The 18,367-nt window shown below is 51.9% G+C and overlaps 2 protein-coding genes across 2 annotated transcripts in view; one reads left to right on the forward strand and one right to left on the reverse strand.

Annotated features, from left to right (window-relative positions):
* Window positions 1-10,274, forward strand: SRPRB (SRP receptor subunit beta). Its single transcript, XM_074833415.1, has 7 exons — window positions 1-153; window positions 312-406; window positions 1,526-1,603; window positions 3,357-3,439; window positions 3,862-3,998; window positions 5,499-5,553; window positions 7,882-10,274. The coding sequence occupies exons 1-7, from the start codon at window positions 42-44 to the stop codon at window positions 8,096-8,098; spliced, it is 777 nt and encodes a 258-aa protein (XP_074689516.1). The 5' UTR covers window positions 1-41; the 3' UTR covers window positions 8,099-10,274.
* Window positions 10,275-12,669: 2,395 nt separating this feature from the next.
* SLCO2A1 (solute carrier organic anion transporter family member 2A1) overlaps window positions 12,670-18,367 on the reverse strand; it is a 29,851-nt gene continuing 24,153 nt past the window's right edge. The window contains exons 8-14 of the mRNA XM_074833404.1: window positions 17,096-17,260; window positions 16,719-16,908; window positions 15,009-15,168; window positions 14,480-14,649; window positions 14,243-14,307; window positions 13,980-14,100; window positions 12,670-13,349 (exon numbers count right to left, since the gene is read on the reverse strand). Coding sequence (XP_074689505.1) covers window positions 13,229-13,349; window positions 13,980-14,100; window positions 14,243-14,307; window positions 14,480-14,649; window positions 15,009-15,168; window positions 16,719-16,908; window positions 17,096-17,260 — 992 coding nt within the window. The 3' untranslated portion in view covers window positions 12,670-13,228. The remainder of the gene's footprint in view (window positions 13,350-13,979; window positions 14,101-14,242; window positions 14,308-14,479; window positions 14,650-15,008; window positions 15,169-16,718; window positions 16,909-17,095; window positions 17,261-18,367) is intronic.

Raw genomic sequence — 18,367 nt, forward strand, 5'->3', positions numbered from 1 at the left:
GGCCGGAAGCGGGGTGCGGTGACGTGTGCGCGCGGGCAGCCATGGCGGGCAGGTTGGAGCCGCACCTGGAGGCGCTGCGGCGGGAGCTGCGGGCGCCCGACCCCGCCGTGCTCTCCGTCCTCCTGGCGCTGCTCGCCGTCGCCATCACGCTCCGTGAGTCGCGGCCCCGTGGAGAAACCCCCGCCCCGGCTTCCCCCACCCCCGGTCGCGCCCTGGGGCCTGCCGGGGAGCAGCGGCCCGCAGGCCGCTCTCGCTGAGGGGGCGCCGGTGCGGCCCGCGGCGGGCTCAGCGCTCCCTCCTCTCTCCCGCAGTGATCTGGAGGTTCGTGCAGGGCAGGAGGAGCAGCCGGCAGGCCGTGCTGCTGCTGGGCCTCTGCGACGCGGGGAAGACGCTGCTCTTCGCCAGGGTGAGCGGGGAGCCGCGGCCGGGCGGGGTGGGGGGCGGCTCGTAGCGGCGGCGAAAGTGATACGGAGAAATGATTACTTGTTTTAAGACTTATTTACTTATAGAAAACTGCTTAGCAACTTATTTCCTAACTTATAGCAAGTTATAGTATTACTTATAGTATTTTTTAATATTGCTAAGAATCCTGCTTGCCCAGACTGTTCTGTGGAATTTTACCAAGGACTGCTGTGTTCATCAAAACAAAGCAGTTTACTGTGAAAATCTACCAAGAAGTGCAGTGTTCAGCAAAATATCATGTTTTTGTCCTTGAGGAACAGGTGTGCTCTAACTAGTTGGACCTCAGTAATGAGTAAAGATAGCCATATACAGATTGTAGAAGTTTCATTGGTTCCCTTAAATAAGACAGGATGAGTAAACTGGCTGAAAAATATTTTTTGTTATTCAAGAAATTGGCTAAGAGAATCTGTGCATGCTCCGAGGGAAAAACAAGGTGAGAAAGACTATGAGCCTTCCTCCTGAAGACACCCCCCAGGAGGCAATGCAGAGGTGCAAAGAGAACATAAACTGCTGACACCAGCCTCTAGAGCTAACCCAGCCTCACTCATGCATGTGGATATTTGTGTTATGTAATCAATAAATATGTATATCCAGACTCGATAAGTTTTTGGTAAAAAGTGCTGTTGGTGTGCAAGCTTTGTGGAGAAATCCCCTTGCACCCCGGCCAGAGTAAAACATACCTGCTTTATAACTCTATTTCGAGTTGTAGAGTCTTTTTTCCACGAATCAAAAGGAGCCCCAGGCCGGGAGCTGCCCAGCTCCAGCCACCTGGCCTCCTCTCGTACGGAGGGGAAGGTGCTCTGAAGGATTTGCAGGCACACTCTCTCCCTTCTTGTTTTAGCAATGTGGAGATTCAGTATGTAAATAGATTTTTTTTTTCTTAATGAGTGTTTTTTAAATTCTTTGGGGAAAAAAAACCCTGAAATTGTTTCATGCGTGTAAATTGAAATCAGATAGCTGAAGTCTGTTCCCTCTTAAGGATCATTTCAGTTTCTGAGTGGGTGAAAAACAATGCCAGTGTTCCTCCAGCCTCCTTTTTCTGAAAATGACTTTTTTTCCACAGCTGTTGACAGGCAAATACCGTGATACCCAGACTTCGATAACTGACAGCTCTGCAGTTTACAGAGTCAGCAACGACAAGGTGAGCGGGCAGGTTTTTGGCTGTAACTTGTGCGTGGTTCCTGCAGCCAGCTGGTGCCTTTGTTTTTCTGCTCCCTGTGCTAAACCTGGCTTCACGCTTTTTGTGCTGCTCAGCCTTCCCAGCTTGGAATCAGTCCCACTTTGGCCTGAGTGTAGGATAGGATTATTTTAGGCAATACACGCTGAGAAAGTAGGAAAATACGAGGAGGTCTTAGTGACTCGTCATGTCCGCAGGTTCTTTTTTCTTTGCTTGTCAAAGTGTGAAACCTGTTTGACTGAAAGCTACGTGTCTGTATCACGTTTTGAAAGGCAGGTAGCATGTGGAATTTTTTTTCTACAGAAGAGGAAAAGGAGCTGCTTTTACAAGCAGAGTAAAACACACGGCACTGTGAGGACAGTGGCGTGGTTCAGAGCAGGAGGGAGATTTGTGAGGGAACGTGGTTGTCTTGTGTTTGGTTTATTTGCTTGACAGTAATTTCTGTGTGTCCCAAGAAGACCTGAATTTAAAAGCTTTAGCAGGCTTAAAAAGAGTCTTCATATGGTCTCAAAAAGGGTTATGGTTACTTTCAGGTCCTGGGCTGCCACAGACTTAGTTATTTTCAGTTGATGGCGATCTCTTTAGTTTCAGAAAACTTTTCTTTCTCGTGCTAGGTGCACACGTGGCAGTGAAAGCAGCAAGCTGGCAGCACGTTACATGCTGGTGAATTGTAAAAGTAGAGGATTTTTTGTGGCTTCTCTATAGCAATCTTCAGTAACAGTGGTGATGATAAGAGGTTAAAAACTTAGTAAAGGGAAGTGCAGGGCTTTTTTTTTTGTATGTCTGTAAGATTGAGCAGACAGGAGGTATTTGGAGGAGGAGAGGCAATGGAATGCCACAGTGCAGACTGTTGCTTTTTTTAAATTGTAGACAAGGTTTCTGTTAAAATCCAAGACCAATGAGTAGATAGGGTCTTGTGTAGTGTTCTGTCCCCTCTTGAGAGCAGTGACCATTATCTTGAGAACGGTGACGTGGCCCTACTTGACCACTTCTCCGTCAGGAGCTTGTGAGAGGCATTCGTGCTCTTCCATGTCACTGCTTTCTCTGGCTAGCAACCTGTAGAAAGGGAAAGGTTTGTAGCTTTCAATTAAAAAAGTCTCATGTAAGGGCATTTTTATGTTATTCCCAGCAGAGTTATGTGTACTGAGGTAGACGACTTGCAGTTGGGTGGGTTCTGTGTGTGAACAGATAACTTGATTCAGGGACTGTAGGATTAGTGTTCAGTACCAGGAGTTTGCAGGACAGGAGTTGATGGTTTTGCTGTGCAGAGATCTACCTGCTATCAGGGACAGGTAAATCTGCTGGTGTGCTGAGAGGGGTGACTGGTGAGGCTTTGTCACTCGCACTGTGCGTGTGGTAGCTGTAGCAGGGGCACTGTGGATGAGAAACAGACTGAACGTTCCCTTTTGTCTGCGGTCATGCTCTGTTCTCTCAGCTCTGGTGGGTGGTTTGCTGGTGTTGGTGCCCTCCTTACTGAGCCCTGGCCATGAACGTTGTTCCTCAGTGTTTCTTTTGCCTGTCAGAATTGTTTGGGCTGGTGGAGAGACTGCACCTCGGGGAGGGTTACGTGCTTCTGCCCGCTATGGGGATTCACTTGCCCGCTGCTGCCTCAACACCAGGCTAACTGGAATCCACTATCAAACTGGTTTTCCCTGGTCTGTGATCACAGTTACCCCTAGATTAGGTGTTGCTGAAACCTTCTTGCTTCTGTTCCCAGAGCGCTAACGTGACCTTAATCGACCTTCCGGGCCATGAGAGTTTGCGGCTTCAGTTCTTGGAGAGGTTCAAGGCTGCAGCCAGGTAACTTGGAAGTCGTTGGCAGGGGAGGAGGGGGCAGGTGATGTTTTGGATGGGGATGATGGTGCTGAGGATGCTGTGAGCTGGGCTGGATTCACTCTCTGTGGTGGGTGGGGTGGGGTAGTGGGGGTTAGTTATTGTTCTGCTTTCCCTCTTACCTGTGCTTATAGTGCATCAGGAGGCAAAGCAACTGCAGTGGACATGGTTAGGGAATGTGGTATATCTGTGGGGCAGCAAGGGAAAGATTTCCTGCTGGGGCTGAACGCTGGGGCAGATACATGGGGTGTATTTCAGCCAGTGCATGCTCTTGGGTTGTATGAGATCCGATGTGGAAGCGAATGTGTTAGCCCACGCTGGAATACTTGCAGGGGAAGGTGGTTGCAGAGCCTCAGGTCCAGCATGTGTTTTTCCCTCTTTTCCTCTAGAGCCATCGTGTTTGTGGTGGACAGCGTGGCCTTCCAGCGGGAGGTAAAGGATGTGGCAGAGTTCCTGTACCAGGTCCTGGTCGATAGCACTGTGCTCAAAAACGCACCCGCACTGCTGATCGCTTGCAATAAGCAAGGTATTGTGTGCTGCCTCGTGGGCTGGACATCGAATTCAGTTCTTGAGTGACAGGGCTTCATGCCAGGGATGTTGAATTTCTTAGGAGTTGGGATTTCAGCAAAACAGAGGCTGGAACTTAGTTTTAAACTTTGACTACTCAGCAGGAACATTTCTAGCAGCTACCAGAAGAATTTTTAGGTCAGGTATGTCTAATAGTTTTGCAGAGAAGCACCACTTGGGAGAGCTACAGCTTTTTAGATAGGCTTAAGTAAGGCAGGTGGCTGTCTGCTTGTGCAGAAATGTCTTCCTGAATCTGAAGTCAGCAGAAAATAGAATCACAGAATCATCTAGGTTGGAAGGGACCTTGAAGATCATCTAGTCCAACTGTTAACCCAGCACTGACAGATCCCAACTACACCAGATCCCTCAGCGCTGGGTCCACCCATCTCTTGAACACCTCCAGGGATGGGGACTCCACCACCTCCCTGGGCAGCCCATTCCAACGTCTAACTACCCCTTCTGGAAAGAAATACTTCCTAATATCCAGTCTAAACCTTTCCTGGCGCAACCTGAGGCCATTACCTCTTGTCCTATCACTTATTACTTGATTAAAGAGACTCATCCCCCCTCTCTGCACCCTCCTTTCAGGGAGTTGTAGAGGGCCATGAGGTCTCCCCTCAGCCTCCTCTTCTCCAGACTAAACCCCCCCAGTTCCCTCAGCCGCTCCCCATCAGACCTGTGCTCCAGACCCTGCACCAGCTCCGTTGCCCTTCTCTGGACACGCTCGAGTCATTCAATGGCCTTTTTGGAGGGAGGGGCCCAAAACTGAACACAGTAATCGAGGTGTGGCCTCACCAGTGCCAAGTACAGGGGCAAGATCACTTCAGGATCAACTTGAGCATAATGAACTATCTGTACACACTTGGTAGCTCGAGTGTTAAAATCAGACAGCTGTTCAGCTGCCAGAATTATATATTTTCTCTTCATTGGACTAGCAGGAACATCCAGTTACTGGAAAGGACTAGATTTTCAGATCCCTACAACTTTTACAGGGAAGGTGTGGATCCCTGTATAACAGTCTGAAGCTTTTGGGCAGTGTTGGATTTGGTTTTCTTAGTACTTTTCAGGCACTACTTGAGGAGCTGCCTGAGGCCTTCGTGCCTCCACGTGCCCTAGGTTAAAAATCGCTGTGTTGAGCTCTGTAATGCCAGGATGGGTGAGAGTGCTGGGCCTTGTGGGTGGGACATCAAACCCCATCCTCTGTTTGAAGCAACTTACTGTCCAGCAAGAAGAAATTAATTCTGTACGTTCTGTGAGACTTTTGGGTTGTTGCCACTTATGCCTGCAAACCCAAAGCTCCAGCATCCGTTACCCTAGTGCAGACAGAGCCGTCTTTGTTCGGTAACTCTTACGACTGCACAGTATGAGCAGCCCTTACTGTACCTTTAGAAGGAAGAACCAGGTTCTGAATTCTGACACAAAACCAAAGATCTGATTTCCTTTTCCTTTCTCTCTCTAGATGTCACAATGGCAAAATCAGCAAAACTTATTCAACATCAGCTGGAGAAAGAGCTGTAAGTATGACATTGGATCTTAAACCCTCTGAGCTGCTCTCCTTTCTGTATCTTACTTCAGTGCTCAGTGAGCTCCCCTGAGCCACATCTAAGTTCATTGTAGAAGAACTGTCTGTTTTATCTGTGTAGGTGTAACCAGGATGAGAGAAGATTGCTCCTTGCTAAAGCACGCAAAAAAGCAGTAGACGCAGTGTATTGCCTCCTTGAAGCTGTGGGCTGGAGAAACAACTCCTAGTCCTTTCCTAAAAGCTGCCATCCCTAGGCTAAGCAATCCCTCCCATGGCCCAGGGTGCTGTCCTCTCAGGTACAGGCAGGGTTGGCTTCCAAGTGCCAGACATCCTGTGAGTGGTGTGAAGATCTTGGTAGCTCTGCTCGTTGTACTGGCACAGGTTCTTTTTGCAGGGCTGCTCTGATGCAAAAAGGCTTGGCAAGCAAAGCTTGAGAGCTGGGGAGAGAGCATCTAGTTTTCCAGTCTGCTGACAGGCGTTGTGGTGGCTCTGTTTTCCCCCCTAGGAAGGATGTTAACCTGGGAAGATAAATGATGTGTGTTCTGTTGCTAATTTAAAGTTGTAAGAGAAAGTGGAAGGAGGAGAAAGTGGCTTGTAGTGTGCTATGTTGTAAGCTGCTGGCTGAATGAGCTGCAGTGTCAGTGGCTGGCAAGTCCATCTGGGGAGGGGGCAAGTTGAAGATTATTTTTTTTAAGCTATATTTCATCTCTGTGCATGAAGATTCTGCTTGTGAGTCCTGTTCTTGTAGTTGGGTCAAATCTGCTCTGGGAGAGACCTGTGCAGCTCTTGTGCCGTGGTGAACTTCACCACCAGCATCTAGCAGAGATTTTTCCTTCCCCCTACGCACTCAGAACTGTGTATTTTGCCTTCCTGTCGCCTGTGGGTTCTGTTTGCTGGTTTGCAGTTAGTGGCCAGGCAGTCCTGGGGGTAGGAGGAGGAGTGTAGCTCTTTGCTCTCCAGACAAATCCATGTTTGTGGGATATGGCCATCTTGTTGCCACACGGTGAACTTGGCAGTGTTAGGTTTACCGCTGGGCTCGATGGTCTTAAGGATCTTTTCCAACCCAAGGGATTCTGTGATTCTATAATCTCTTTGGCCAGTAGACGGCAGCAGGGTTATTTGTGCTGGTGCCTCTTCCAGGCTGAATACCCGACCTTCCCATTTTTAAGGGAGGAATTAGTTGCCACATATTCATGCTCTCCAGGAAAATGAGTGTTCCGTGGTTCTGATGTTGAGCATTTGCCAGCTACCTGTTTGTAGAAGTTGGATTTCTAGGTAGGTTATATATATACATGCCCTGTTAGGCAGACTGCTGCCATCCTCCTCCCTGCACTGCCGTACCTGGATGTCCTTGTGTGGAGAACCCAGGGAAGCATCTGCTCTCTTATACCTGAACGCAAACCTCTGAGCAGTGTTGTTCTTTCCCTGTGTCCCATTAATTTAGCTCCCTCCTGTGAATAAGGAGTAGCTGGGGTTGACTGAGAGCAGGCACTCTATCCCTGAAAGAGATGCAGCACTCCATCCGTGAGGCTCTCTGAGGCAGTCAGTGACCCGGGCGAGATTGCTCTTTGCATCTGTGCCTGGTGCAGCCCCTTGACTTCTTGTGCTTTTTGGGACCTCAGAGGCAGTCAGATTGCAGCGCCTCTGTGTCTGTCGTGCTGCTGCTTCTCTCTGTGCTGCCTCTGCCTTGGATGCCTGGTGAGCATATGTGAGGAGATCCACACGTGTCAGGGAGTTGAGATGCTGCAGCGAGCAGAAGGGCAGCAGCAGAAGTGACGTTGCAGCCAGGTGCTGGGGCAGGCATTGCTCATGGGAGCTGCGGGGAGACTCGACCCCCCCTCTCAGTCCCCAGAGGTATTTGGCACACTCAGGTGGCAGCGGGGTGAGCCCCTGCGTGATCCCTGCTATCACGGGTGCCTCTCTCTTCCCAGTTAACCTGTTAAAACTAGTGCAAATCCTGAGCCCTGTGGGCTAAACCATGTGTAATTCCTGGTGTCTGCCAGGGGGATATTGGGGAAATTCAGAAGAAGACATCATCGCCTGAATTTCTGTTGTTTATTACAAAACCAAACCTGTTTACGCACCCTCTCCTTGAGTGGTTCTCTGTCTCTCTTGCACCTCTCTGCAGTTGTGCCTTCCTGCGGATGTTCAGAAGTGGCTAAAGTGCCTGCCCCTCACAGGGCAGAGGCATGGGACCTTCTATCCTTAGTGTAGCTGGCATCCTGCTGACAGAGCCGGGTCCAAAACATCTCGGCAGCCATGGTGTAAGTAACGTGCCCCTGGTTCACAGTTCTTGACCCTTTCCCTTCTCTGTCTGCAGCAACACCTTACGAGTGACCCGCTCTGCAGCCCCCACCAGTCTGGATGGCTCAGCCACCGGCGGTCCTGCCCAGCTGGGGAAGAAGGGCAAGGATTTCGACTTCTCCCAGCTACCCATGAAAGTGGAATTCGTGGAGTGCAGTGCTCGGGGCAGCAAGGGAGAGGAGGGAGATGCGGATTTTGAGGGCCTCGAGAAGTGGCTGGCCAAGATTGCCTGAACAGAGAAGGGCAGGGCTGGAGGGAGACACTTGGGGAGGCTGGGGGGGCAGGACACTTGGGGACTGAAAGGAAAAGGATTGCCTGAAGCACTCAAATCTCATCTTGCTGTAGAAAGAAAAAAGCTGGAAATCAACATTGTGGTATCTTCCTCTGCTGCTCATGGGCTTGGGAGCAACATGACACAATTGCTGCTGTGATTTCCTCTGACTGTCTCTTCACACTGCAGCATTTTTTCCCTCTTCCTTTGTATTCCTCTGGGGTGCTGACCCTCTGAGCTTCTGTGTTTCCTTCATCTTTAGGCTTTTCATTTGGCGGTTGCCAAGCAAGTTAGGAAGGAGTGCACTGCCAGGTGAGTTGTAGAGATTGGAGTCTGCGTGTTGTCTTCTGCCTTGGTTTAGCATTGCAGCCCTGTTGCCTCTGGGAGCTACTGATCACCTCCTGATTTGGACTTCCTTCCCCAGCCTCTCGCTGCTTGGCAGCACCACGTCCATCACCTGTGCTGCCCTGACAAAGTGCACAGACTCTCTCAATAGTTGAGGAGATTAGAAAAGCTGTTTTCCTCTGTGTCTCCTACCTTCCCGTTCTTCCAAACTGGTGCAGTCCCATTTCTGTGGGACTGGAGTGGTCTTTTAAATGCCAAAACCAGGCTGGCTGCTTTGTGTGTGCGCTGCCTGTGTCCAGCTGCAGTGTTCCTGTCTTTAGGTGATTTCCACTGTTGGACAGTTCTTGGGAGTTTTTCTTTAACTGAAGGCTGTACCCTGAAAACTTGTTTCACTCTGCTGCTCCTTCCCATACTTGAGGCTCTTCTCCCACAGACATGTAAGCACAGTGCAAGTGGCAGAGTTATAGTAGTCTTAGCTTGAAACTATGAGGTGGGCACAGTTTTAGATTCATACCTACATTCCGTGTGAGAATCTGGTATGACAGGCGTTTGCTGTGCATTCCCCTGCCTGTCTCCCGCTCCAGTGACTGCAGTAAGATCGGGTTTTTTTGTGTGTAATTAGTCAGCAGTTGTGGTAAAGTGAGAGGGAAAGTCAAGGAGCTGCTAGCACATTAGTGTGAATCCTCCTCCTGAGGAAGATGCTCAATGAAGACAGGAAGGAAATGTGAGATTTTCCCAGTTCTCTCTCATTTGTCTGTGGTGTTTAAAGCCAAAGTAGCTGCTGTGTGCAGGGAAGGTTGATGGAATACCTGTCCTGTTGCTGTCTCAGTGGCTCAGGAGGCTGCTCGGAGGCTTGGCGCGTTGGAGGGCTCTGATTCAGCACGCTTCGGAACTGGCCGAGGGACGTTTGCTCTCCTCCTTCCCTGTGTTGGTCTCTCTACTCTCTACTTCCCTGTGTAGATCTCTCTACAGGGAGATCTTGGCCAGCAGCTTTGGTGTTGGTCAGGTGGGAGACAAGACCCTGGTGCTGCACTGGGCGTTCAGCTTCCCCTTCCTGAACAGCCTTAAAACACAGTTGCCCTGCCCAGCAGCCACAGACAGCTTCGTGCTCTGATGGGGTGTCACTTCTGAGCAGCACCTACGTGAGGAGGATTGCTCTCCACGCTGTGCATTGCGAGGTCCTCTGGCATTGAAATTTTGCCTTTGTTTTTGTTGCTTCCCCTTTTGTTTTAGGGTAGGACGGAGTAGCTGGCTCCTGATAGACCCTTTTTGTCCTTTGCAGGCTCCTCTCCTCTGGTTTGATGCTTCATGTTGTGTTCTTTTCCTTTCTGTCTGGGGCATTCTCTGCCTCCCTGTAGCGTTGCCAAGTGTTAGTAGCATTGGGAAGAGCAAGAGCACCCTTCCTCCAGGACCTGTGCTCGTGGTGGAGCTGGGCCTTGCATTTCTTGCCATGTGAACCTAGTGGCTCTTCTACTATCCGTGCAGGAGGTGGGGAGGGTTATATTTATGAAGTGTGTTATATTCTACTATTTCCTGCAGACAGATTATTGTTGGAACATGTTTGTCATGCTTTTGAACTCTAGCTGGAGCTCCTTCCTAGGCCGCTTGCTTTGACTCTGTATTGCTGACATGAGAATATTGCTGTTTCTTTGGGTGGTTATCCTGCTTGCAAAGACCTGTCTCCTTGAAAAGCAGAGGCCAAGCACCAGCCTCTGCTGGGATAAGGGGGGAAGGTAGCTTGAAGCCATAGTTGGTTTTAAGTTATTCTTATAATAAAATGTTTTTTGCTTAAATGTTCGTTCTCAAGTCTTGCTTTAATCTGTCCGTATTGGCCCTTTCTCATGAATTTGGTCTTTGCTTCTGCTCAACATGATGCTGGAGATCAACCTTCCTGCTTGGTGGCCAGGTCTGTCTTGTCAAAAAACAACGTCTTCTCCACACACAGGGCTCTTGGTGTTGGTGGTTTTTTTTTTTTTTTTTTTGGGTGCATATTTACTCCTTAGTCTGAATGTTAGAGACTTGATAATCACGTAGCAAAAATCCCAAACCACCAACCAAAAAATGGAACAAAAAAGGCATTTTGTTCAAATGCACGGGAAGACTCAAGCCCAGCGCTGCTCGTGCTGGAGGACGGAGCGTCCGCTGGGCTGTTGCAGAGCTGCCTGTGTTTTTTGGGCCGTGCTCTGTGACTTGCCTGTTAAATTTTTGGGGCTGGTTTCCCCCAGTAGCTGAGGGAAAAGGGCAGAACTGGAAACTGAATGTTGTTTTCTTTTTTTTTTTTTTTCCCCCCAGTCAGCTTTGTGCTTTGTTTTTATGTATAAACCTCGCTCCCAGCCTGTGGCTTTGTGCTGGTGGGACAAGTCGCTCCTCAGGCTGCGGTCTGGCAGCCAGTGTGTTTAGATGTCTGTGGCAAGGCAGCAGGATGTGATAAACTCAGTCCCTTCTGCTCCAGCTGCCTGACCCAGAGTCAGTCACCCTGCTGCATTTACACATCTGCAGGGATTGAGGCTTTCAGTGCATCTTAAAGTTCTTTTGATCAATGTTTTTTTGCTATGGATTGTGCTTTGCCTGCAGCTTGCTCCCCTGCAAAGGAAGGGTGCTTTCAGAGGGGATCAACAAGCAGGGTGAGATCCAGGATAGCAGAAACCACATGAAAACAGAGGAGAGATTGCTGAAAGGCAAAGAAAAGCAAAAATAATCTGATGCCTGAACATTTGACATCCCAGTGGTGGTGGTTTCCAAGGGTCACAGTTGCAAACACCTGGTTTTGGGAGCTTTCCTGTGCATAGAGCCCTCAGCCAGCCCCAGTCACCTTGACACCTTTGGGGCTTCTGTGTTGGCCCGTTTGGGCCACCTCATATGCTTTTGCTGGCCAGCACCTCCTGGGGCTTGCCCAGCCTGATGTTACCCCTGATGGGCTGAAGGTGAAAGCAGAGATAAGGAAGGTTATGGGAGTGTTAAGGGAAAACCTGCCAGGTGGAGGGGAAGAGGAAGAACACGGACAGACCTTGTTTTCATAAAGACTTGCTGATGCAGAGCAAAGCCAAGTCAGCTCCCCTCCTGTCCTCTACTCTCCTTTTACTCCCTCGGTGAGCATGGCTGCAGCAGGGCTGTTGGCCAGGAGCATAGTGAAAAGAAAAGTCATGCCTTGCGCTGCACAGCGATGGTGTAAGGACCACAGAGGCTGAATAAATTGACCCTCCTGTCCCCCCATCCCATCCAGGTCATCTCAAATCTTAGTTTGTGATGCTGCCTGGGAGGGGATACAGCCACAATGTACAGGAGGAGGAAGGTGTGGTGGCCATGACTGGCCCCCACTCCTTGCCCACTGGGCCCAGGAGCCCCATCTCAGCTCAGCCTTGGCCCTTCAGTCCCTCCCTGAGCTCGCCAGCTCAGCAACAGCCCTGCCTGGCCATGGACCTTGCAGATCCTGAGCCACCTGCTGACTCTCCAGCACCCTTTGCCATCTCAGCCCCGGGGATGGTGTTGCTAATCCCAACCAGCAGCACCTGCCTTGCTCCTCCTCGGGGGGCAAATGTGGTGGGAGCTGTGGAAGAGTTGGGACCTCAGAGCTGGTTCATTCACATCAAGCTCTTTTTGCTCTTGGCTTCACCTCTTGGCTTCACCTCTTGGCAGCATTGGCTCAGCAAGACGGGTGCTGTGTCCTTTGTGCAGCACCAGGCTCTTCAGCTAAGCTCATGAAGCAATTCCTGTGATACCTACTGGTCAAGCAGCGCTCCTGTGTCACCCGCTACAGGTGACAGCAGCCCAGCGGCTGGTGCACCTCCTGCTCCTACCAGCCGACATCTCTCTCCCCAGGCTGGTGGGCTGCCTTCATCCTGCCAGAGAGGACAGGGCCGAGGTAGCACCGTGGGGCAGGAGGCCGCGGAGCTGCTGCACTCCCTTCAGCGATGCCACAGGCAGGGATGTGTCCTGCACGATCCTGCCTACTGCCCCTGCCTGCAGTCCTCTGCCTGCACTCCAGTGCCCACTCTACCTTATCTGCGCCATGCCTGCGGACCACCACCTCCAACCCGCTGACTACAACCCCCTGTGCCTTGCCTGTAGCTCTGCAGGTTCCAGCCCCTGCCTGCACCCGCCCAGCCCAGGCCATTCCTGCACAGCCTTGCCCTGTCTGTGGGGACAGCTGTTGGGGTGGGGGGGGGGGAAGAGCACCAAAGCACCACAGTTGGAAAAGTGACCTTTATTTAAAAAAAAAACAGCAACAAACCCTGACCCGTTCTGCAATAAACCCCTAGTGGTAACTTTTCACAACACGTGTGAAGTGTCCATGCTGGCCGATGCGAGGTGGGGCGCAGGCGGTGGGGACGCAGGGTAGCCCCGCAGTGTTGGCAGCCATTGCCCCTGCTCCTGTCCCAGCTGGGAGGGCATTACCCAGCCGGAAACGTCACGTTGGAGAGGGGACCGTCGCCCACAGCAGGCACGTCTCTGGGTGTATGGGATGGGGCTGCGCTCATCAGCCCCCATCTGCCTCCTGCTCCAGCTGCGGAGGGGCTTCCCCCTCTGCCAAAGCCGTGGGCAAGGCCCAGCTGGAGATCCTGGCAGACCCCAGTCCCAGGAGAGGGCTGGCATGAAGCATCCCTCGCTGGGAGCACAGCCATGGGCTGCAGGAGCAGAGCTCAGAGGCGCTAAGGTGAAGTCTCTCCCTTAGGAGGAAAAACAAACCCAAAAAAGACAAAGTACTGGCAGTGGGTAATGGGAGGTGTGGAGTCAGTCCTCGGGTGGGCTACACCAGCCCTGCTGCCTTCTCCTGCACGTTGTACTCCTTGCTCCTCTTCACCTTCCAGCTGATGAGGGCGAGGAGGATGGTGCCGACCACCTTATAGCCCACCTGCAGCCCCAGGTATCTGTTGGGAGAAGAGCAGGAAGATGCCGTGGCTGGAGGTGCACCAGGCTGAGCTGGGAGCCTTCGCCATGGTTATCCTCGACGGAGGGATTTAGGGACAGATGGCCGCACCTCGATGAGTGGGTTCAGTTTTGGGCCCCTCACTACAAAAAGGCCATTGAATGACTCGAGCATGTCCAGAGAAGGGCAACGGAGCTGGTGCAGGGTCTGGAGCACAGGTCTGATGGGGAGCGGCTGAGGGAACTGGGGGGGTTTAGTCTGGAGAAGAGGAGGCTGAGGGGAGACCTCATGGCCCTCTACAACTCCCTGAAAGGAGGGTGCAGAGAGGGGGGATGAGTCTCTTGAGCCAAGGAACCAGCGCCAGGCCAAGAGGGAATGGCCTCAAGCTGCGCCAGGGCAGGGTCAGACTGGCTCTTAGGAAGGATTTCTTTGCAGAAGGGGCTGTTGGGCGTTGGAATGGGCTGCCCAGGGCAGGGGGGGAGTCCCCATCCCTGGAGGGGTTGAAGAGTCGGGTTGACCCAGCGCTGAGGGATCTGGTGGAGTTGGGAACAGTCAGGGTGAGGTTCATGGTTGGACTGGAGGAGCTTCAAGGGCTTGTCCAACCGAGAAGATTCTGTGATGGCAGGGGTACCTGTTCCGGAGGAAGTCGTTGTTGTAGTAGGCACAGAACTGGCGCTGGGTGCACTGCTTCTGCCAGTAGATGCAGGAGGAGTCGATGAGCGCACCGAACATGGCCGGAGCCGGCAGCCAGGCTTTGGAGTAGAGAGGATGGAGTCAAGCTGCCTGCCCCGCCTGCATGCTGTCCCCAAGGAGGTTCAACACCTCCCGGGGCTCGAGCAAGACCCTGAGCACCCTGCTACCTTCTCCCAGCCTCGTTAGGAGATGGACACTCACCCAGCAGCCTCATTAGTAAGAACTGGACACCAATGGCAAACGACTTTTCATCCTGGTTCACCACTCTGCAGGGGAGAAGCCACGGGAGGTCAGAGCTGCTGGTAGTGTCTCTGCGTTTGGCCAAGCATCTTGGCCTGGTCTCACGTTTAAGGCCCCGTTGACCCCAGCATGGGGAACCCATCACATCATGAGTCCCCCCCCCAGTGCCTTGTGACCGGCCCCCTGCCCATTGCTCACCGTAAAACCATCATGTAGAGGGGGTTGTGGGACAGGCAGGCTACCAGGGCAGCAAAGGAGATAAGCAATATGGTAGGAAGGAGCATGTGGGAGCAGCTGAGCGGACAGGGGCCTGCCTTGGCAGAGGACAGCCCGTTCCCAGCAGGGATCAGGGAACAGTTCTTGTAGGTCTGTTGGAAACATTTGGAAAAAAACAAATGTAAAATTCCCAAAGCCAAGAGTAGGTTTTTTTAGTGACACACCAGACCACATCACTTTGCAGAAGACTGACGAGAGTGTCAGCTCCAATTTTAAGGCACGGCCGTGGCATCCTGCAATGGGCTGTGCCACTGTTCCCATTTCTCCGAGCACACTCCCAGGGCATTACAGCAATTCTCTGTTGCACCTGCTCAGGACTTCAGCATCTCTGGTGGACCTCCCCTCATCAAAAAGGCTCTACCATGCTATTGCATTTGTCAAGTTCCTACAGCATCGCTGCAGCCTCCACCATCACCAGCAAGGTGCTCTGCAAACCACTCGTTTTACTCACCACTTGTTTGGGAGTGGAAGAATTAGTGGTGCTGTTTGTGCAGCCAGCGAAGCAGGGGGAGATGTACTCCACGTTGTTTTCTCCGCACACCGGGTGAAAGATGTGCTCAGAGCAGTGGCACCCACTCGGTGTCTTAACCTGCTGCTGGGAACTCAATGTACTGCCAAAAAGGAGGAGAAAAAAAAGTTTTAAAAAATTAAGAAATAGGACAGGAGGAAGAAAAATCCCTCATATTAGTTAGCCAGTTTCCCCACTCCTGTTTGTGCTGGGACACTGCCAGCAGCAGGCTGGCCTTGTGCCAGACCCTGATCCCCTGCAGGTACCTCTGCAAGTGTACAGTGAACTTAGCAGTAATTATGTTATGTCTGCAAACAAGTACTCACACACTTACTTTTTTCGCCCCCCCCAGCTGAAAACTAATCAGCCAAATGCCTGGAGAAATGTATCTGGGCTCCATCCAGAACTGCACAAACAGATGTGCGAACAGCCCCAGCTGGAAACACCATTCAGACAGAAACTGGAAGCGGGCTCGTTTCCAAACAAGCCTGACGACAGCATGAAAGTCAGGAGGACAGACCAAATTATCTGTCCTGTCTTGCCTCACTACCTAAGGGAGTTCATCTGCCGGAGCGGCACAGTCCATCTGCTGCGGGAAGACAGCACCAGGGACCTGCCCTTGGGCATGGTGGGATGGGGCAGAGCTCATGTTCACCCACCCACGTAGCCCACTGCTACCTGGGGATGCTAGCAAAAGGCATTTATGCACTGCTGCCATTGCATGGGGGTAGGTTTCCAAAATAATATAAGGCAACAGCCTCCTTTTCCACGTAGGTGCCTCCGGCAGCTCCCATCAGCAGAGCTTAAGGAGACTGGTGTGTCGCAGAGGAGCCAACCTGATGCTGGCGGCAAGAGGTGAATGCTGTGAGGCCAAGGTGCCTCCCAAAATGTACCACTTCCAGCACCTGATCTTGGGCTGAGGGGTCTCCTCTCACTCTGAAAGCCTGAGGTGCCAGTGCCTCAGTGAGTCGACTTCCAAACGCTCCTGAATCTGCAGTGCAGGTCTCAGAGCAAAGTATAAACATGTCGCCCACACATGAATTTGCAGAGTGCTGTTGCTTTCTTTCACCATATTTAAGTGGCTTTTAAGTGGGAGAAGTGCATGGACTGCCCTGTCCCTCATCTCTCCACTGTACCCCTGGGACAGGAGGCCCATTGCTGGCAAAGGGAGATGTTTGTATGACAGCCCCTTGCTGGCAGTGCATTGGGAAATGAGCACGATGCACTTGACAGCGAGCCTGGGGTGGAGTCTGAATGTTGTTTTTATCTTTAAAACTCACGGGAAGAGCCAAAAGTTTCCACCCAGGTGAGGAGAAAGGGGATGTTCAGCTGGAATGAAGGGAGAATGCGAGGTGCCCATGTGTGGGGTTGGTGTGGACAGAGGCACTAATACTACTAATTCCCTGCTAGAAATGCAGAATGAAAAATATACCCTGCTTGTTTGGTACAGAAAAATCAGGAGTAAATGCCATCCCAAGCTTTCTGTGCTGTATAACACTTAGATCTCCTCCAGGCAGTGGGATCAAGGAGCAAGCAGGAGCGTGGTGATGTCTACTGCCTCTTGCTCTCCACCTGCACATATCCACCTCATGGATAATCAGGTCAAGAGCTGGAGGAACAAGGAGCTGGAAGCAACTCAAGTGCCTGCGTTACCTGGGGGGGTAGATCCCATCGATGTGCCCTGTGGAGCAGCCCATGAAGAAAATGGGCAGGCAGAGGAGGATGGAGAAAACGAGCACCACCACAGCAAACCGGGGGATGGCCCGGAGGGAGAAGACAAAGCGTTTCATGATGATTCCTCCTAAAAGCATCCCCAGTGCTGCTGCTGGCAGGTTGACAGCTCCTGCAGAGGAACGAAGACATTAGCTGGGGGTCCTGCCCGCCAAGCACCCCTCTGTGGGCAGGGGGTGGAGGTGGTGGCTTTGTGGACCTCGTGGTGGTTGGGAGAACCCACAGAACCCACTGGTACCCAAGACAGGCCAAAATGGATATTTTTCACCCTGTGGCTGCTGCTGCTCAGCTGTGCTCACCTATGAGAAAGTTGGCATAGGAAGAGGAGGCACCATACTGCTTCTCCAGGAACTTGTTGAGGAATGTGGCCAGACCCGCAATGACTGAGGAGAAGCTACACTGAGCCAGCACCAGGAGGATGAAGAGGGGGTTGAGGAGCAGCCTGAGGAAGATCTTTGGGAAACCTGCAGGGAAACGGCAGGAAAAATGTATTTTAGCCATGTGATGGTCACATCAGCAATTCATACTGTGAAAAAAACCCCACCCTTCGACTGTTCCCAGTGAGTTAATACAGGGAATGTCTAAGGCCATGGGAAAATGGAAGGGGAGACACCCTAATTTGGCTGGGCAGCTGTCAGGACCATGGCCAAAGTGCCCTGAGAAGCAAGGTGGAGGGCCAGCTCTGCCTGCCACCCTCTCTCCCACGCTTTCCAAACTCAGAAGCCTCTGGAGCACTTAGCAACCCCGATGCATTTGTTTTTCTGGAGCAGGGCCTATACCCTCAGGTGGTGCGAACAGACAAAGCTGCGGGGGTTTTGGCAGAGCCCCGCTGGCTGTGCACAGGCAGGGTCTGGCTCCTGCAGCTGATGAACACAGTGTATTTTCCTGGTGGGATATCATGTTCCCCTGCCCTTTCAGCAGAGGCAGACTGACTCCAGGCTCCTCAGGAGCAGCTCTGTTTATTTGGTCTCTAATTAGCTTTCCCCTTCCAGCAAAGCCCAGTGAGATAGAGAAGAGGGAGCTGACAGCTCCAGGATATGACTGCGGTGGATGGAGAGGGAAGGAGGGAGGGGCTTTAGCTGGAAAGAAGTCATCATGGAGCTAAAAAAAGTCATTAAAGTGGTCTCTCTCATCAGTGACATCCCTGCTCAAGCCCGTTTCAGCTACACACAAACAAACCAGCACAAGCTGCAGTGCAGTGACCTTCTAAAAGCGGCGCCTCATGGCGCCGGCAGCCCCAGGGTCTCTCCAGGAGCTGTGGGTTAAACCACCCAGATAGCGTTTCCCAGCATGCTTATGCCATTTTAAGATCTTCAAACCAATTTCCAGAAACAATCCAGACCCCACAGACCTCAGCACCACTGTCTTACAGCAAGAGGTAGGCTGTGGCTATCCTCCCGTGGTCCTTAGGGAAGGGCGTGCTACAGCCCTTGAGGTGCCTGAGCTGGCCCTGGCATCTCCACGCAGCGTGGTGGAGACACTCGAAGGCTCCCAGCAAGCATCCTCAGCTTGAAAATACTGGCGTGGTGGTCTCCACCCACCCAGCATGGCCTGGCGCCCCCGATCACCCT

This window comes from Strix aluco, chromosome 9, assembly GCF_031877795.1.
Source record: "Strix aluco isolate bStrAlu1 chromosome 9, bStrAlu1.hap1, whole genome shotgun sequence".
Classification (NCBI taxonomy): Eukaryota; Metazoa; Chordata; class Aves; order Strigiformes; family Strigidae; genus Strix; species Strix aluco.

Bases quoted from the DNA above. Each gene is read 5' to 3' on its own strand.
- SRPRB (XM_074833415.1), top strand. From the start codon at position 42: ATGGCGGGCAGGTTGGAGCCGCACCTGGAGGCGCTGCGGCGGGAGCTG. The intron at 154-311 runs GTGAGTCGCGGC...TCTCTCCCGCAG, and splicing joins CGCCGTCGCCATCACGCTCC to TGATCTGGAGGTTCGTGCAG. The intron at 3,440-3,861 runs GTAACTTGGAAG...CTTTTCCTCTAG, and splicing joins AGGTTCAAGGCTGCAGCCAG to AGCCATCGTGTTTGTGGTGG.